Source organism: Silurus aristotelis (genome assembly GCF_946808225.1).
Source record: "Silurus aristotelis genome assembly, chromosome: 10".
NCBI classification, from domain to species: domain Eukaryota; kingdom Metazoa; phylum Chordata; class Actinopteri; order Siluriformes; family Siluridae; genus Silurus; species Silurus aristotelis.
In genome coordinates, this window is record NC_139583.1 from 18,514,278 (window position 1) to 18,529,273 (window position 14,996).

The 14,996-nt window shown below is 40.6% G+C and overlaps 1 protein-coding gene across 6 annotated transcripts in view; it reads right to left on the reverse strand.

The window, feature by feature from the left end:
- The window catches only part of rasgrf1 (Ras protein specific guanine nucleotide releasing factor 1), a 188,324-nt gene that overhangs the window by 110,043 nt on the left and 63,285 nt on the right, over positions 1–14,996 (reverse strand). For 5 of the 6 annotated variants that reach the window (XM_083552609.1, XM_083552606.1, XM_083552605.1 and 2 more), the window contains 2 exons: positions 2,821–2,900; positions 2,504–2,697 (listed from right to left, as the gene is read on the reverse strand). In XM_083552609.1, coding sequence (XP_083408735.1) covers positions 2,504–2,697; positions 2,821–2,900 — 274 coding nt within the window. Of the gene's footprint in view, positions 1–2,503; positions 2,698–2,820; positions 2,901–4,664; positions 4,869–4,988; positions 5,077–14,996 lie in introns of those variants that run through there. The other variant, XM_083552610.1, reaches the window with a different exon arrangement.

The window sequence follows — 14,996 nt, forward strand, 5'->3', positions numbered from 1 at the left end:
TCAGCGACAGGCCAGAAACCTGACTGATCTAGAGAAGATCTGTGTGGAGGAGTGGGCCAAAATCCCTCCTGCAGTGTGTGCAAACCTGGTGAAAAACTACAGGAAACGTTTGACCTCTGTAATTGCAAACAAAGGCTACTGTACCAAATATTAACATTGGCTTTCTCAAGTGTTCAAATACTTATTTGCAGCTGTATCATACAAATAAATAGTTAAAAAATCATACATTGTGATTTCTGGATATTTTTTTTTTTTAGATTATGTCTCTCTCAGTGGACATGCACCTACGATGACAATTATAGACCCCTCCATGATTTCTAAGTGGGAGAACTTGCAAAATAGCAGGGTGTTCAAATACTTATTTTCCTCACTGTGTGTATACATATATATATATATATATATATATATATATATATATATATATATATATATATATGTATACACACACACACACACACACACACACACACACACACACACACACACACACTCACCGGCCACTTTATTAGGTACAGCTGCTTGTTAACGCAAATTTCTAATCAGCCAATCACATAGCAGCAACTCAATGCATTTAGGCATGTAGATATGGTCAAGACTATCTGCTGCAGTTCAAACCGAGCGTCAGAATGGGGAAGAAAGGTGATTTAAGTGACTTTGAACGTGGCATGGTTGTTGGTGCCAGACTGGTCTGAGTATTTCAAAAACTGCTGATCTACTGGGATTTTCACGCACAACCATCTCTATGGTTTACAGAGAATGGTCAGAAAAAGAGAAAATATCCAGTAAGCGGCAGTTCTGTGGGCAGCGCAAATGCCTTGTTGATGCCAGAGGTCAGAGGAGAATCGCCAGACTGGTTCGAGCTGATAGGAAGGCAACAGTAACTCAAATAACCACTCGTTACAACCAAGGTATGCAGAAGAGCATCTCTGAACGCACAACACGTCAAACCTTGAGGCGGATGGGCTACAGTAGCAGAAGACCACACCCGGTGCCACTCCTGACAGCTAAGAACAGGAAACTGAGGCTACAATTCGCACAGGCTCACCAAAATTGGACAATAGAAGATTGGAAAAACGTTGCCTGATCTGATGAGTCTCGATTTCTGCTGTGACATTCAGATGGTAGGGTCAGAATTTGGCGTCAACAACATAAAAGCATGGATCCATCCTGCCTTGTATCAACGGTTCAAGCTGGTGGTGGTGGTGTAATGGTGTGGGGGATATTTTCTTCGCACACTTTGGGCCCATTAGTACCAATTGAGCATCGTGTCAACGCCACAGCCTACCTGTGTATTGCTGCTGACCATGTCCATCCCTTTATGTCCACAGTGTACCCATCTTTTGATGGCTACTTCCAGCAGGATAATGCGCCATGTCATAAAGCGCAAATCATCTCAGACTGGTTTCTTGAACATGACAATGAGTTCACTGTACTCAAATGGCCTCCACAGTAACCAAATCTCAATCCAATAGAGCACCTTTGGGATGTGGTGGAACGGGAGATTCGCATCATGGATGTGCAGCCGACAAATCTGCAGCAACTGTGTGATGCTATCATGTCAATATGGACCAAAATCTCTGAGGAAACTTTCCAGTACCTTGTTGATTCTTTGCCACGAAGGATTAGGGAGTTCTAAAGGCAAAAGAGGGGTCCAACCCGGTACTAGTAAGGTGTACCTAATAAAATGGCCGGTAAGTGTGTGTGTATGTATATATATATATATATATATATATATATATATATATATATATATATATATATATATATATATATATATATATATATATACACATATTCATATATAAAATATTTTCAAAAAATATATATTTCAAAAGAATTGCCAGTTTTGTTAAATGTAAACTCCTTGTAAAATTTTAGCCAAATTTGCAATAATATCAAGGGCAGATTTGAGCATTTTATGAAATTCTGATCTCCTGGGACTTTAAATCTCCATTCCCTGTGATTATATTCACAGCTTAATGAGTTCTCTTTTGACCTCCTTTATGTTTCCACTGACACTGTTTCCATTGTGTTTTTTGCATTATTCTGTGTAAACTCTAGAGATGTAAGTGTGCAAAAGTCCAACATGACAGGCAGGAGAATTTTAAACTGGACCATTTGCCATGGAGAAACATACCACTTTTAAAGTGGTATGTTTTCACAGTGATCACAAATTTTCTTTATTCTGATATTTGCTGTGAACATTATCTGAAGCTCTTGACCTGTATTTGCATTTGCAATTTTTTTTTTGCATTTTGCTACAACCACATGATTCACTGTTAACTGCATAAATGAGCAGGTATACAAGTTTCCATAAAGTGGAGCTGGTGGGTGCATTGCTTATGCAAGGAAAATGTATATACACCTTTACTATTGCTACTAATAATAATAATTATTAGTAGCAGTAGTGGTAAATTATTTATCTTTCTGGTTACAGCTTTCGTTGTTTTTGCAATAAAATATTATAGAAGAGTAATGAGACTGTTAAGAAAATAATGGTCACCTGGAACATGGGATAGGTGAGAAATGTTTCCAGAGTGCGCTCCTCACAGTCAGGCTTCGACTCATACTGCTTCAGCAACTTGTCAAAATCACGATTTTGTTTGCAATGTGCCAGGATCTGCAGGCTGTACTGGTGATTGCGAACAAACTCCTGGTAGATGTTCAGCATGGGCAGGAGTATGTCAAAGAGGTCAGCTGGTGGCCAAAAATGTTAATAAAAAAAAAGACATTTCCAGTCATATTGTAGAGAAACTTTCTACTATGACCACATTTTAAACAGTTGATTTACTGAAGATAGTATATTTAAAAAGCACTCACCCAGGACTAATGTTGGCCAGCTTGCTATCCGTGCTTTCAAGCCTTGATAAAATATCTGATGTAAAAACATGATGGTTTCACTGTAAAAACATACAAAAAAAAGTTGAATTAATTTTTGTCTTTGGTGGTATAGAGGTGGAACAGTAAATTGGAATACTTATAGGAAATATCAAAATGCTATTGTTATAATACTAATAATAATAGATATCCTTCTTTTGGGCACTGCTCAAAATGTATGCCTGTTACAGTAACTATTATTATTTACAGTCTCAGCTGGAATTATTGCAATAGCCATGTCAATTTTTTTTTTTCCCCTCATACAATGACGACATTTTTAAACTGAGATAAAAAAAATGGGTTAAAAATGACAATTTTAAATAAAAGATGAATTTTTTTGTTGAATTCTGAAGAACTACCTGGAGGAAAAAAATGTCATGAATTAGGTTAATTGGCAACATGTTAGTAACATGATTGGACATACAATGCAACCGAAAAGTATTCACAACAATTTATCCACATTTTGTTGTTACAGCCCTATTCCAAAATCGATTGAATTTATTATTTTTATCAATATTCTACAAACAATACAACATAATGACAATGTGAAAGACGTGTTTGAAAACTTTGCAAATTTATGCAAAAAATCATTTGTTCATAACTATAAGTGCACAGCCATTGCTCAATACTTTGTTGAAGCACCTTTGGCACCAATTACAGCCTAAACAAAAGTCTTTTGGAGTATGATGCTACAAGCTTGGCAAAACTATTTTTGGGCAGTTTTTCCCCCATTCTTCTTTGCAGAACCTCTCAAGCTCCATCAGGTTGGATGTAGCGCATCAGTGCACAGCTATTTTCAGATTTCTCCAGAGATATTTAATTGGTTTCAAGTCTGGGCTCTGGCTTGGCCACACTTGAGGACATCCACAGAGTTGTCCTGTAGCCACTCCTTTGTTATCTTGGCTGTGTGCTTAGGGTCCTGTTGGAAGATAAACTGTCGCCCCAGGTCCAGAGTGCTCTGGAGCAGGTTAAAAAATTAGGGATGTCTCTGTACATTGCTGCATTTATCTTTCCATAAATCCTGACTAGTCTCTAAAATTCCAGCTGCTAAAAAACATCCCCACAGCATGATGCTGCCACCACCATGCTTTACTGTAGGGATGGTATTGGCCAGGTAATTAGCGGTACTTGGTTTCTTCCAGATATGATGCTTGACATTCAGGCCAGAGAGTTCAATATTTGTTTCTCATAGTCTGAAAGTCCTTCAGGTGCCTCCAAGCAGGCAGTCATTATGCCAAACTTTTCACGTTGTCATTATAGGTAATTGTTTGTAGAATTTTGATGAAAATAATTAATTAAATCCATTTTGGAATAAGGCTGTAACAACAAAATGCATAAAAAAGTGCTGTGAACACTTTCTGGATGCACTGTAAAAACAGTACCTTAGAGAGGCACTGTCATTTTTTAGAACAACATCTATTACAGCAGCATGGCTTCATAGTAGTAGAGTCGGGTGATAAACTGGCCTGTATGTTGTCTGCAGTTCAGACCCTCTCCATTTGAAAACAGTATATAAAAAATAAAAAATATGAAAAAGAATAAGACCCAGGACTGTTGAGCTGCTACAATCCTTTATCAAACATAAATGGGACATGCTCTCCCAAAACAATCACCAAATAGTCTCCTCATTTCCCAGAGGTTTGTCGGCTGTTATTCAAAGAAGGGATGATGCTACACAGTCTTAAACATGTGGCCATCAAATTCGAGCAGCAATACTAAATTCTAATACTAGCAGCAAGAAAAGAAAATGCTACTGGACAAAGTGACAGTAACAGTTCCATGCTTACTAGGCAAGGCCTGGTTGGAAGAAATCCAGCTGCAGTGGTACGGAAAAAAAGCTGGTACAGTTTGAGATATTGCAACAGGTGCTATCTAAGCATGAGGAAGTGTTCGAAGAGGAACTGGGGACATTAAGGGGCAATGCGGCAACTCTTCATGTGCCATGTAATGCCACACCAAGGTTTTTCAGACGTAGATCTGTGCCTTTTGCCCTGAAAGCAAAGGTGGGGAAAAAACATATCACCAGGTAAGTAATCAGAATAGGCAGCTCCTATTCTTCCCATATTAAATCCAGATAGCCATATAAGATTATGCAGTGACTATAAACTCACAGTCAATAGGGTGTCCACAGTACCCTATTCCAAGAGTGAAAGATCCAAGAGTATACAGTACCCTATTCGAGTGGAATATATCTTCACCCTGTTGGGTGGAGTTAAACAGTTCATAAAATCATTCTGGATGAGAATTCCAAGAAATACCTGACAGTGAATATGAATAAGAATCAAATAAAGATTATTCACTTAAAATTGTCTGTCTTTTGGGGTTGCATCAACACCTGCTATTTTACCAAAAACAATGGAGGGATTGTTGTGAGGTATTTCTAGGGTAGTTGTTTATATGGATGACACATCAGTTATGGGAGTTAACTGAGAAAATCACTTGACACTGGATGAAGTGATATCAAGACTGAAAGAAGCCGGGCTACAGCTGAAGTGAAGTAAATGTGTGTTCATGGCAGATGAGGTGGAATATTTGGGCCATAAAAAAGATGCAGAAGGTCTACATCCTACAGGATCTAAGGTGAAAGCTTTTAAAGAAGCCCCAAAACCAAGAAACATTACAGAGCTTAAAGCATACCTGGGGTTGCTGAACTATTATAGCAAGCTCCTTCATAACCTGGCAACCTTGGGCTTATGTCAAGAACATAACCCCTGCTGAAAAAACTTTATTTACAGTTAGACAAAGAGGCTTGACTGTGATTGTCAGCAGACAAAGATTTCACAAGTATTTGTAGTTCAATTTTCGCAATAAAATGAAAGCAGTTCCCTAAATTGGTTAACCAAGAGTGCAACAGTGGGCTGTAATGCTGCAAGCATATCAATACAAGATTGTGTACAAGACAGGGAGGTACCACCAAAATGCGGATGTACTGACTATACTTCCAGAACCGGGTAAAGGGAGAACCCGATAACAATAATGATCAATTGCTGAAGATGGACTTAAGGGACTTTAAGTCTCACCTGTCTGTGGACAAAACATGGCATGACATGACTCCAAGGTACATGAGTACATATTAAAGGGCTGGCCGGATAAAATAGAGGCAGACCTGTAAGAATTTTACCAAAGGCGTGATGCTCTGAGTGTGAAGGAGGGTTGTGGTGCTTGGGGTGCTAAAATCATTATGCATTTACGAGGTCAAGCTGCGTTATTAAAACAGTTACATCAGACTAATTCCGGAATGTCCAGAATGAAGGGACTGGCCAAGTGTGGTGGCCAGGAATGGATCAAGATGTGCATAGAATGGTGAATGAATGTGAGATATGTCAAAGCTTCAAAAAAGGCACCTGCTCAAGGCCCCTTTGCAGCCCTGGGAATGGCCTAGCTCAGCCTGAACATGACTTCATATAGAGTATGCAGGACCTTTCTTAGGAAGAATTTTTCTAATTCTGGTGGATTCTCATTCAAAGTGGATGGAAGTTTATCCTGTCACGCATTCCACTTACCAAATTAACATTGAGAAACTGAGAATGTGTTTTAGCACACCCGGATTATCTAAAATCTAAAAAAAAATTTGTGTGAGGCAATGAAACATGCTTTACAACCGAGAAATATGAAACTTCAATAAAGAGAAATGGCATTCAACATGTTAAATCAGGTCCTAACCATCGATCTTCAAATGGTTTAACTGAATGTGCAGTTAAAACTTTCAAAAAGAGTATAAGAAGAATGAAGGGTGACACACTGGAGACAAAAATAGCAAGATTCTTGTTTAATTAGTTTTACACAAATAGCAGGAACAAAAGAAAGGGCATGACAAGAGTTGCAAACTTAAGTTTTGAAGTAGGAGATTCCATGAGGAACTAGAGCAGTGGACCCAAATTTAAGGAAATATCGGACCTGGAGTAAGGACACTTCAAAAATTGTCTGTTGCTGATAACTATGGACAATAAACTGTCCTTCTTTCCACATGTTGCTACAACCTCTGGCAAAAAGTATGGAATCACCCCTCTCAGAAGATGTTCATTCAAATATTTTATTGTGTAGAAAAAAAAACAGGCCCATATATGCCACAAAACAATTTTTACTCAACAATCCAAACTTCTGGCTGTATAAAACACTTAAAAAAAAAAAAAAAAAAAAAAAAAAAAAAAAAAGAAAGATAACTATAGTCAATTACAACTGTTTTTACAGATCGAACAGAGGAAAAAATGAACAAATAACATTAGACCAATGAAATTGCTGAACAGGATAAGGTGAACCAATGAAACTCTTTATATTAAATCAGATGTGCTCCCACTGAATCGGGCCACACCACATCATAAATATGGATGAGGTTCCGCTGACGTTTGACCAGCCTCTCACTCGAACTGTCAACAGGAAATGCGAATCATTCGTCACGTTGAAAACAACCGTGCATGAAAAAACGCACATCACCTGTGTTCTGAGCTGCACGGCATCAGGAGAAACACTTCACCAATGGTGATTTTCAAACGCATGACGATGGCAAAAAAAAAAATTTCGAAGAGAAATTGTTGTGAAAGGAAGGAGGAAGACAGTGAACAATGAATTTCTTGGTAGGCTACTGTTTAGATACAAGCCGTAGTATAGGCACTGCCTTTCGTTAAAGTCTGTGTAAAGGTCATTAGTTTCAATGTAGGCCCCTGTGGCTTATAGACAGGTGCGACTTATTTATGTTCAAAATAAAAATATTTGTAAAATTCAGTGGGTGCGGCTTATATTTGGGTGCGCTTAATATTCTGGAAATTATGGTAGTTAACCTACCAGTCTAAGGAAATCTAGGAACAAGAAAAAAAGACATTCTCCCGCTCGTTTGAAAGATTGTTGTTTTTAAATAGTTTGTTGATGGTTAGTATGTACTTTACATGTTGTGTTAATAGCTAAAGTAAGTGGAGATGTGATAGTCAATGTTAAACTCTAATGTGAGAATGAATGACGATATATGGTTAGCTTATGAAGGAGGGTATTAGGTTTCATTTAAGTTACACTTGTATTTTTGATTCAGGATGAAGTAGAGAATGCTCCATGCAGGAGGACAGTACTGTTAATGTCAGTTGTTACACTGAAGATATCCAAATAAAAGATGGGTATCTCCAGTTGGACACCATCTAAACCAAACAAGTTGATCTTAGTCTTATCAGTCCACAGGGCATGGTTCCAGTAATTCATGCTCTCTTAGACAAGTTGTCTTCTGCAAACCGTTTGTGGGCTTTCCTGTGAGCCAGTTTCATCAAGATCTTCCTTTTGGGACGACTTGTTGCAGTGTGTGGCATATGGTCTGAGCACTGACAAGCAGACCTTCTGCTTCTGCAACCTAAGAAGCAATGCTGGTAGCACTCATGCTTCTTTTTTTTGTAGCCAGCTTCTGCACCTGATGCACAACACAAGGACTCAACTTCTTTGATTGACTTTTTCGAGGCTTGCTCCAAATGAAACAAGTTTTAAAAAAACCTGTGTATGACCCTGGCCACTGTACTGTAACTTAGTTTCAGGGTTTTACCGATCTTCTTATAGCATAGGCCATCTTTGTGGAGAACAACAATTCTAATTCTCAACATTCTGAGACAACATTTCATCTCAACATTTTGTCAAGCAGACAAAACCATAATAAACATAATGAATTGGACTTGTGGCTTTGCATGGTTAAACAACGTGCAGCTGTTATCACTTAGCGTGTACTCAATTTTGTTGCTAGCTATTTTGACAATAATGGCTGCACACTGACCGGGTTGGAATATTGTAATACCTTTTTACATATTTTCATAACATGTTCACAGTTATGAAAAACTGTAAACAGGTAAGAGTTTATTTTCTTTATGTATGCCACCACAACCATGATGCAAGGAACACTGTGGTTACTTACACTACAAGGTGATTTTACAAGTAGTAAGTAACCCCCGCTTCAGGAGCAAGTGGGACGGACATTTCTGTTCCCTTGCGCACCGTGAAGTCGGACAACCATTTACGTTTAGCTTTACAACGACTGCTGGAAGTGGCTGCTGTACTAGACTAAAGTGTTGACGAGATTGTCAACCTCGTCCTGCTCAAGCAGTTCATCGGGTTGCTTCCACTGGCAGAGTGGGTCCAGTGTCAGTGTCCAGCATCAGTAAATAAGGCAGTCCAGCTGGTTGAAGACCACTTGTCTGCATACCCAGGGGCCAGTGAAACCACGACTTCTATGTCTACCTCTTTCACATATTCTTCCTCGTGTTCGTTCTCGTGCCAATCTACCAAAACCAATCGCTTGTCCTCGGGCACCTTCCGTTCCCTCTCCTACATTTCATTGCCCTGTGTCTCCTGTCCCACAGGAGGGTGATTCGGACACACAGGGAGGCAGGGGGATCCTGGGCCGTTCTGCTGCCGTTGGGGGAAACCGGAGCATTTCCTGGATCAACCCCATAATAGAGTTAGGGCTAATGGTCCAGATCCCAGAGGCACCACAGGCCACCCCCGATCAAGCTGGAGCGTACCGCATACCGGTGAGTATCCAAGGGCGTAAACACCTAGCTTAGGTGGATTTGGACTGTGGGCAGACCGGCATCGACCAAAGCCTGGTTCAGTGCGAGGCTTTGAATACTGCACACCTGGGGTAATGTGAAATGTTTGCACGAAAATATCCACAAATATCCGCCCACCCCTCCCTTTGGAGAATTCCCCTCAGGGATTTCCCACTGGAGCAGGCACGAGACAAAACTCTCAGGCATGCTTTTGAGCAAGTGAGAGTAATCGATGGTCAGTGAGTCCAGCCAGACATTGAGCTTTCCTACCCATACTTCGCAGTCATTAAAGATAAACTGTAACAAGTGACGCAGAACACTCGAATAAACAAGGAAATTACCCAGTTGTTGGTAACAAAGAGCCGCAGGGAGCTTGTTTCATGCAACTCACCATAAACCCAATGGCCGGAAAATTGGGAAACAAGTAAACCTTAGACCACCTAGAGGCCTGGTGATGTGCGTAGATGGTGTGCAGCATGTTGTGAATGTCAGCTGGTAGATCTACCACAAGTGGAAAAAGTAGCAATTGTAGCAGATAAATATGTAGCATATGTACAGCATGCAATATCATCATCTTTCTGCTTCTCCCATTAGGAGTCGCCACAGCAGATCATCAGTCTCCATACCCCTCTGTCCTCTACATCTGCCTCTTTCCACTCAACTACCTGCATGTCTTCTCTCACCAAATCCATAAACCGCCAAACTCTTTTCCTCCTTCCTGGTGGCTCCATCCTCAGCAATCTTCTACCGATATACCCTATGTCCATCCTCTGAACATGTCCAAACCATCTCAAACTCACCTCCCTCAATTCTCTCCAAAATCTTACATGCGCTGTCCCTCTAATAAACTAATTTCTAATCCTGTCCATTCTCGTCACTCCCAACAAAAACCTCAACATCTTCAGCTCTGCTACCTTCAGCTCCACCTCCTGTCTTTTACTCAATGCCACTGTCTCTAAACCATACAACATAGCAGGTCTCACCACAGTCCTATGAACTCTTCCTTTCACTCTCGCAGATACCCTTCTATGACAGATCACTCCTGCCACTCTTCTCCACCCACTCCACCCTGCCTGCACTCTTTTCTTCACTTCTCTAACACACTCTCCATTACTTTGCACTGCTGACCCCAGGTACCTGAACTTCTCCACCTTCTCCATCTCTTCTCCCTGCAACCGCACCACTCCACTGCCCTCCCTCTTATTCACACACACTGTCCTACTCTTACTGACTTTCATTCCTCTTCTCTCCAGCGCATACCTCCACTTCTCTAGTCTCTTCTGAACCTGCTCCCTACTCTTACCACAAATATCATCCGCCAACATCATAGTCCATGAAGACTCCTGTCTGACCTCGTCTGTCAACCTGTCCATCACCACTACAAACAGGAAATGGCTCAGAGCCGATCTTTGATGCATGCAATAAATAAATAAATAAATAAATATATATATATATATATATATATATATATATATATATATATATATATACACACACACACACACAGTGGAACCCGGTTATGTCGATGTCCTAGGGGGGGTGCCAAAAAGCATCGAGGTAACCGATGATCAAGATAAACGAAAATCAAAATGGCGGCAATATATTAACGTGCTTAAAATTTCTTTATGTACATGATGTGCGTTAATAAATGAGAATGTGCATGCACGTGTTTTTGAAGGTTTTTTTACACAACAGCGTTGCCGCGATTTGTTTGATGAAGGCATGCTATAAAAATACATACAGACATTATCTGTCATGAATCCACCTGCCACGCCCCCTTCAGCGTGTCAGGTGCTTTCTCGGCCGCTTTCTCTGAAGCTCCCGGCTTTAATCGCGCACATATGGTGCTCGTTTAGCATCATCACCAGCTCCTATTTAAACTTCCACACTCTCACTGTCCGTTATTGTTGGTATATGTTGGTTCACCGCGGTCGTTGTTATCGCTCATGCGTTTCCCGGTACGTGCCTTCCCACCGGCACTCTCTCAACGGCTCTCAACTAGAACACTAGCACTAACTAACAGCAGAGATTCACCAGTATACAATACAACACCTGTAGCATCTGTTAGGCTTGATTTTTCCGCCACTTCCGCGAGTTCTTCTGCGGCTGCACCGAGATAACCGACATTAAATGGCAAATTTTTCCCCCCTTGTGCTCGAGATATCAGGGTTCGGCGACATAAAAAAAGTCGACATAACCGATAAAAAATGCTTAGAAAAAGAATTTGGCGGTTCCACTTCAAAAACGTCGACTTAATAGGGTTGTCGAGGTAACCGAGGGCAAGATAACCGGGTTCCACTGTATTTAATATATATATATATTGCATGCATCAAAGATCGGCTCTGAGTCATATTCTGTTTGTAGTGGTGATGGACAGGTTGACAGACAAGTATATATATATATATATATATATATATATATATATACAGTGAGGAAAATAAGTATTTGAACACCCTGCTATTTTGCAAGTTCTCCCACTTAGAAATCATGGAGGGGTCTGAAATTGTCATCGTAGGTGCATGTCCACTGTGAGAGACGTAATCTAAAAATAAAAATCCCGAAATCACAATATATGATTTTTAAACTATTTATTTGTATGATACAGCTGCAAATAAGTATTTGAACACCTGAGAAAGTCAATGTTAATATTTGGTACAGTAGCCTTTGTTTGCAATTACAGAGGTCAAACGTTTCCTGTAGTTTTTCACCAGGTTTGCACACACTGCAGGAGGGATTTTGGCCCACTCCTCCACACAGATCTTCTCTAGATCAGTCAGGTTTCTGGCCTGTCACTGAGAAACACGGAGTTTGAGCTCCCTCCAAAGATTCTCTATTGGGTTTAGGTCTGGAGACTGGCTAGGCCATGCCAGAACCTTGATATGCTTCTTACAGAGCCACTCCTTGGTTATCCTGGCTGTGTGCTTCGGGTCATTGTCATGTTGGAAGACCCAGCCTCGATCCATCTTCAATGCTCTAACTGAGGGAAGGAGGTTGTTCCCCAAAATCTCGCAATACATGGCCCCGGTCATCCTCTCCTTAATACAGTGCAGTCGCCCTGTCCCTTGTGTAGAAATACACCCCCAAAGCATGATGCTACCACCCCCATGCTTCACAGTAGGGATGGTGTTCTTGGGATGGTACTCATCATTCTTCTTCCTCCAAACACGTTTAGTGGAATTATGACCCAAAAGTTCTATTTTGGTCTCATCTGACCACATGACTTTCTCCCATGACTCCTCTGGATCATCCAAATGGTCATTGGCAAACTTAAGACGTGCCTGGACATGTGCTGGTTTAAGCAGGGGAACCTTCCGTGCCATGCATGATTTCAAACCATGACGTCTTAGTGTATTACCAACAGTAGCCTTGGAAATGGTGGTCCCAGCTCTTTTCAGGTCATTGACCAGCTCCTCCCGTGTAGTTCTGGGCTGATTTCTTACCTTCCTTAGGATCATTGAGACCCCACGAGGTGAGATCTTGCATGGAGCCCCAGTCCGAGGGAGATTGACAGTCATGTTTAGCTTCTTCCATTTTCTAATGATTGCTCCAACAGTGGACCTTTTTTCACCAAGCTGCTTGGCAATTTCTCCGTAGCCCTTTCCAGCCTTGTGAAGGTGTACAATTTTGTCTCTTGTGTCTTTGGACAGCTCTTTGGTCTTGGTCATGTTAGTAATTGGAGTCTTACTGATTGAATGGGGTGGACAGGTGTCTTTATGCAGCTAACGACCTCAAACAGGTGCATCTAATTTAGGATAATAAATGTAGTGGAGGTGGACATTTTAAAGGCAGACTAACAGGTCTTTGAGGGTCAGAATTCTAGCTGATAGACAGGTGTTCAAATACTTATTTGCAGCTGTATCATACAAATAAATAGTTTATAACTATTTTAAACTATTAAAATAGGATTTTTTTTTTAGATTATGTCTCTCACAGTGGACATGCACCTACGATGACAATTTCAGACCCCTTCATGATTTCTAAGTGGGAGAACTTGCAAAATAGCAGCGTGTTCAAATACTTATTTTCCTCACTGTATATATATATATATATATATATATATATATATATATATATATATATATATATATATATATATACACACACACACACACACACACACACACACACACACACACAAATGTAAAATATTAGGCAGAATGTACAGTATGGTATAAATAGACACAAATCAAAATTGTGCAGATGTATGTAAAGCACAATATGTGTAAAAAAATAAGGAGTATCAAAAAATACAATATGTAATATGTACATTGTATGTAGAATTGTACAGAAATTATATACAGTGTTTTTCACAGTGATCTAACGATGTAATATAGAGTTCAGTAGTGTGATGATGCTAGTTCTGGTGCGCATGTGTTCTTGTATCTCCTTCTTGATGGAAGGACAGTAAACAGTTTGTGACTGGGATGTGAAGGGTCCTTGATGATGATGTGAGCTCTGCGCAGACATCTGCTGTAGTAAAGGTGCTCAATGAGTGGGATATCAGTGTTCATAATTGAGGGTTGAGGTCTGTTGGTGAGAAAGTCCAGAATACATCTACAAGTGGAGGTGCAGAAGATGTAGATGTTTTTATTCAGGTGGGTGTGGGCTGAATAAAGAGCAGTGGAAACGGCATTCTCTGTCGACCTGTTCGGCGATAGGCAAACTGGTGTGGGTCCACTAAGATGGTAGGCCCGCAGGGAGGTGATTCAGGGATTAGTTTCTTAAAGCATTTCATAACGATAGGGGTGAGTGCAACTGGGCGAAAGGCACTGCTGGTTGGTTGAGATCGAGGAGTTGGTTTGTAGTCTGTGATGGTCAGGATGCCTTTCCACATTTGTCTGGTGTCAGAGTTGTGGAAGTGCTCTTCTATGTGGAGTTTGAATGTGAGCTTGGCTCTCCTGATGCCTCTTTTTAGATTGGCAACGGCTCTATTGTAGTCCTCTGCGTTGCCAGATTTAAAAGCAGCATCTCTTGCTTTTAACAGGAGATGGACTTCAGAGTTCATCCACAGCTTCTGATTAGGAAAGCATTTCACGTGTTTGACGGTAGTGACATTGTCAATGCACGTGTTGATATGATCCAAAACCGATGATGTGTAAATGTCCATGTCTGTGTGAGAGTCCAGTGTGGCCTGTGAGGCAAACATGTTCTAGTCAGTATCCTCAAACTTAGCTCCCTCTGGCCATAACTTTACTATCCTCAAATGCAGGTTTCACCCATTTGATCAGTGGTGTGTATTTTGGTAGCATGAACCAAGAGGGGGGAAAGGGGAATGGCCGTGTATGCCCCAGGAATGTTTGTGTATACCTGATCCAGTGAGTTGTCCCCTCTGGTAAAGCAGAAGACATTATGGTGAAATTTTGGTAGTACTGTTGGAGTGGTTGAAATCTTCAGCAACAATGATAGCTCCTTCGGGATGTGCAGACTGTTTCATTCCTTAGCTAGCTTAGCATTATCGTCCAAAGGAACGTACACTGCAGTCACCAACAATGGCTGAGAATTCTCTCAGTAAATAAGTGTCTGCACTTAATCATCAAATACTCTAAATGAACAGCTCTGCAGTCTGTGCACCATGATTTGTTAACATAAATGCACAGCCCTCCA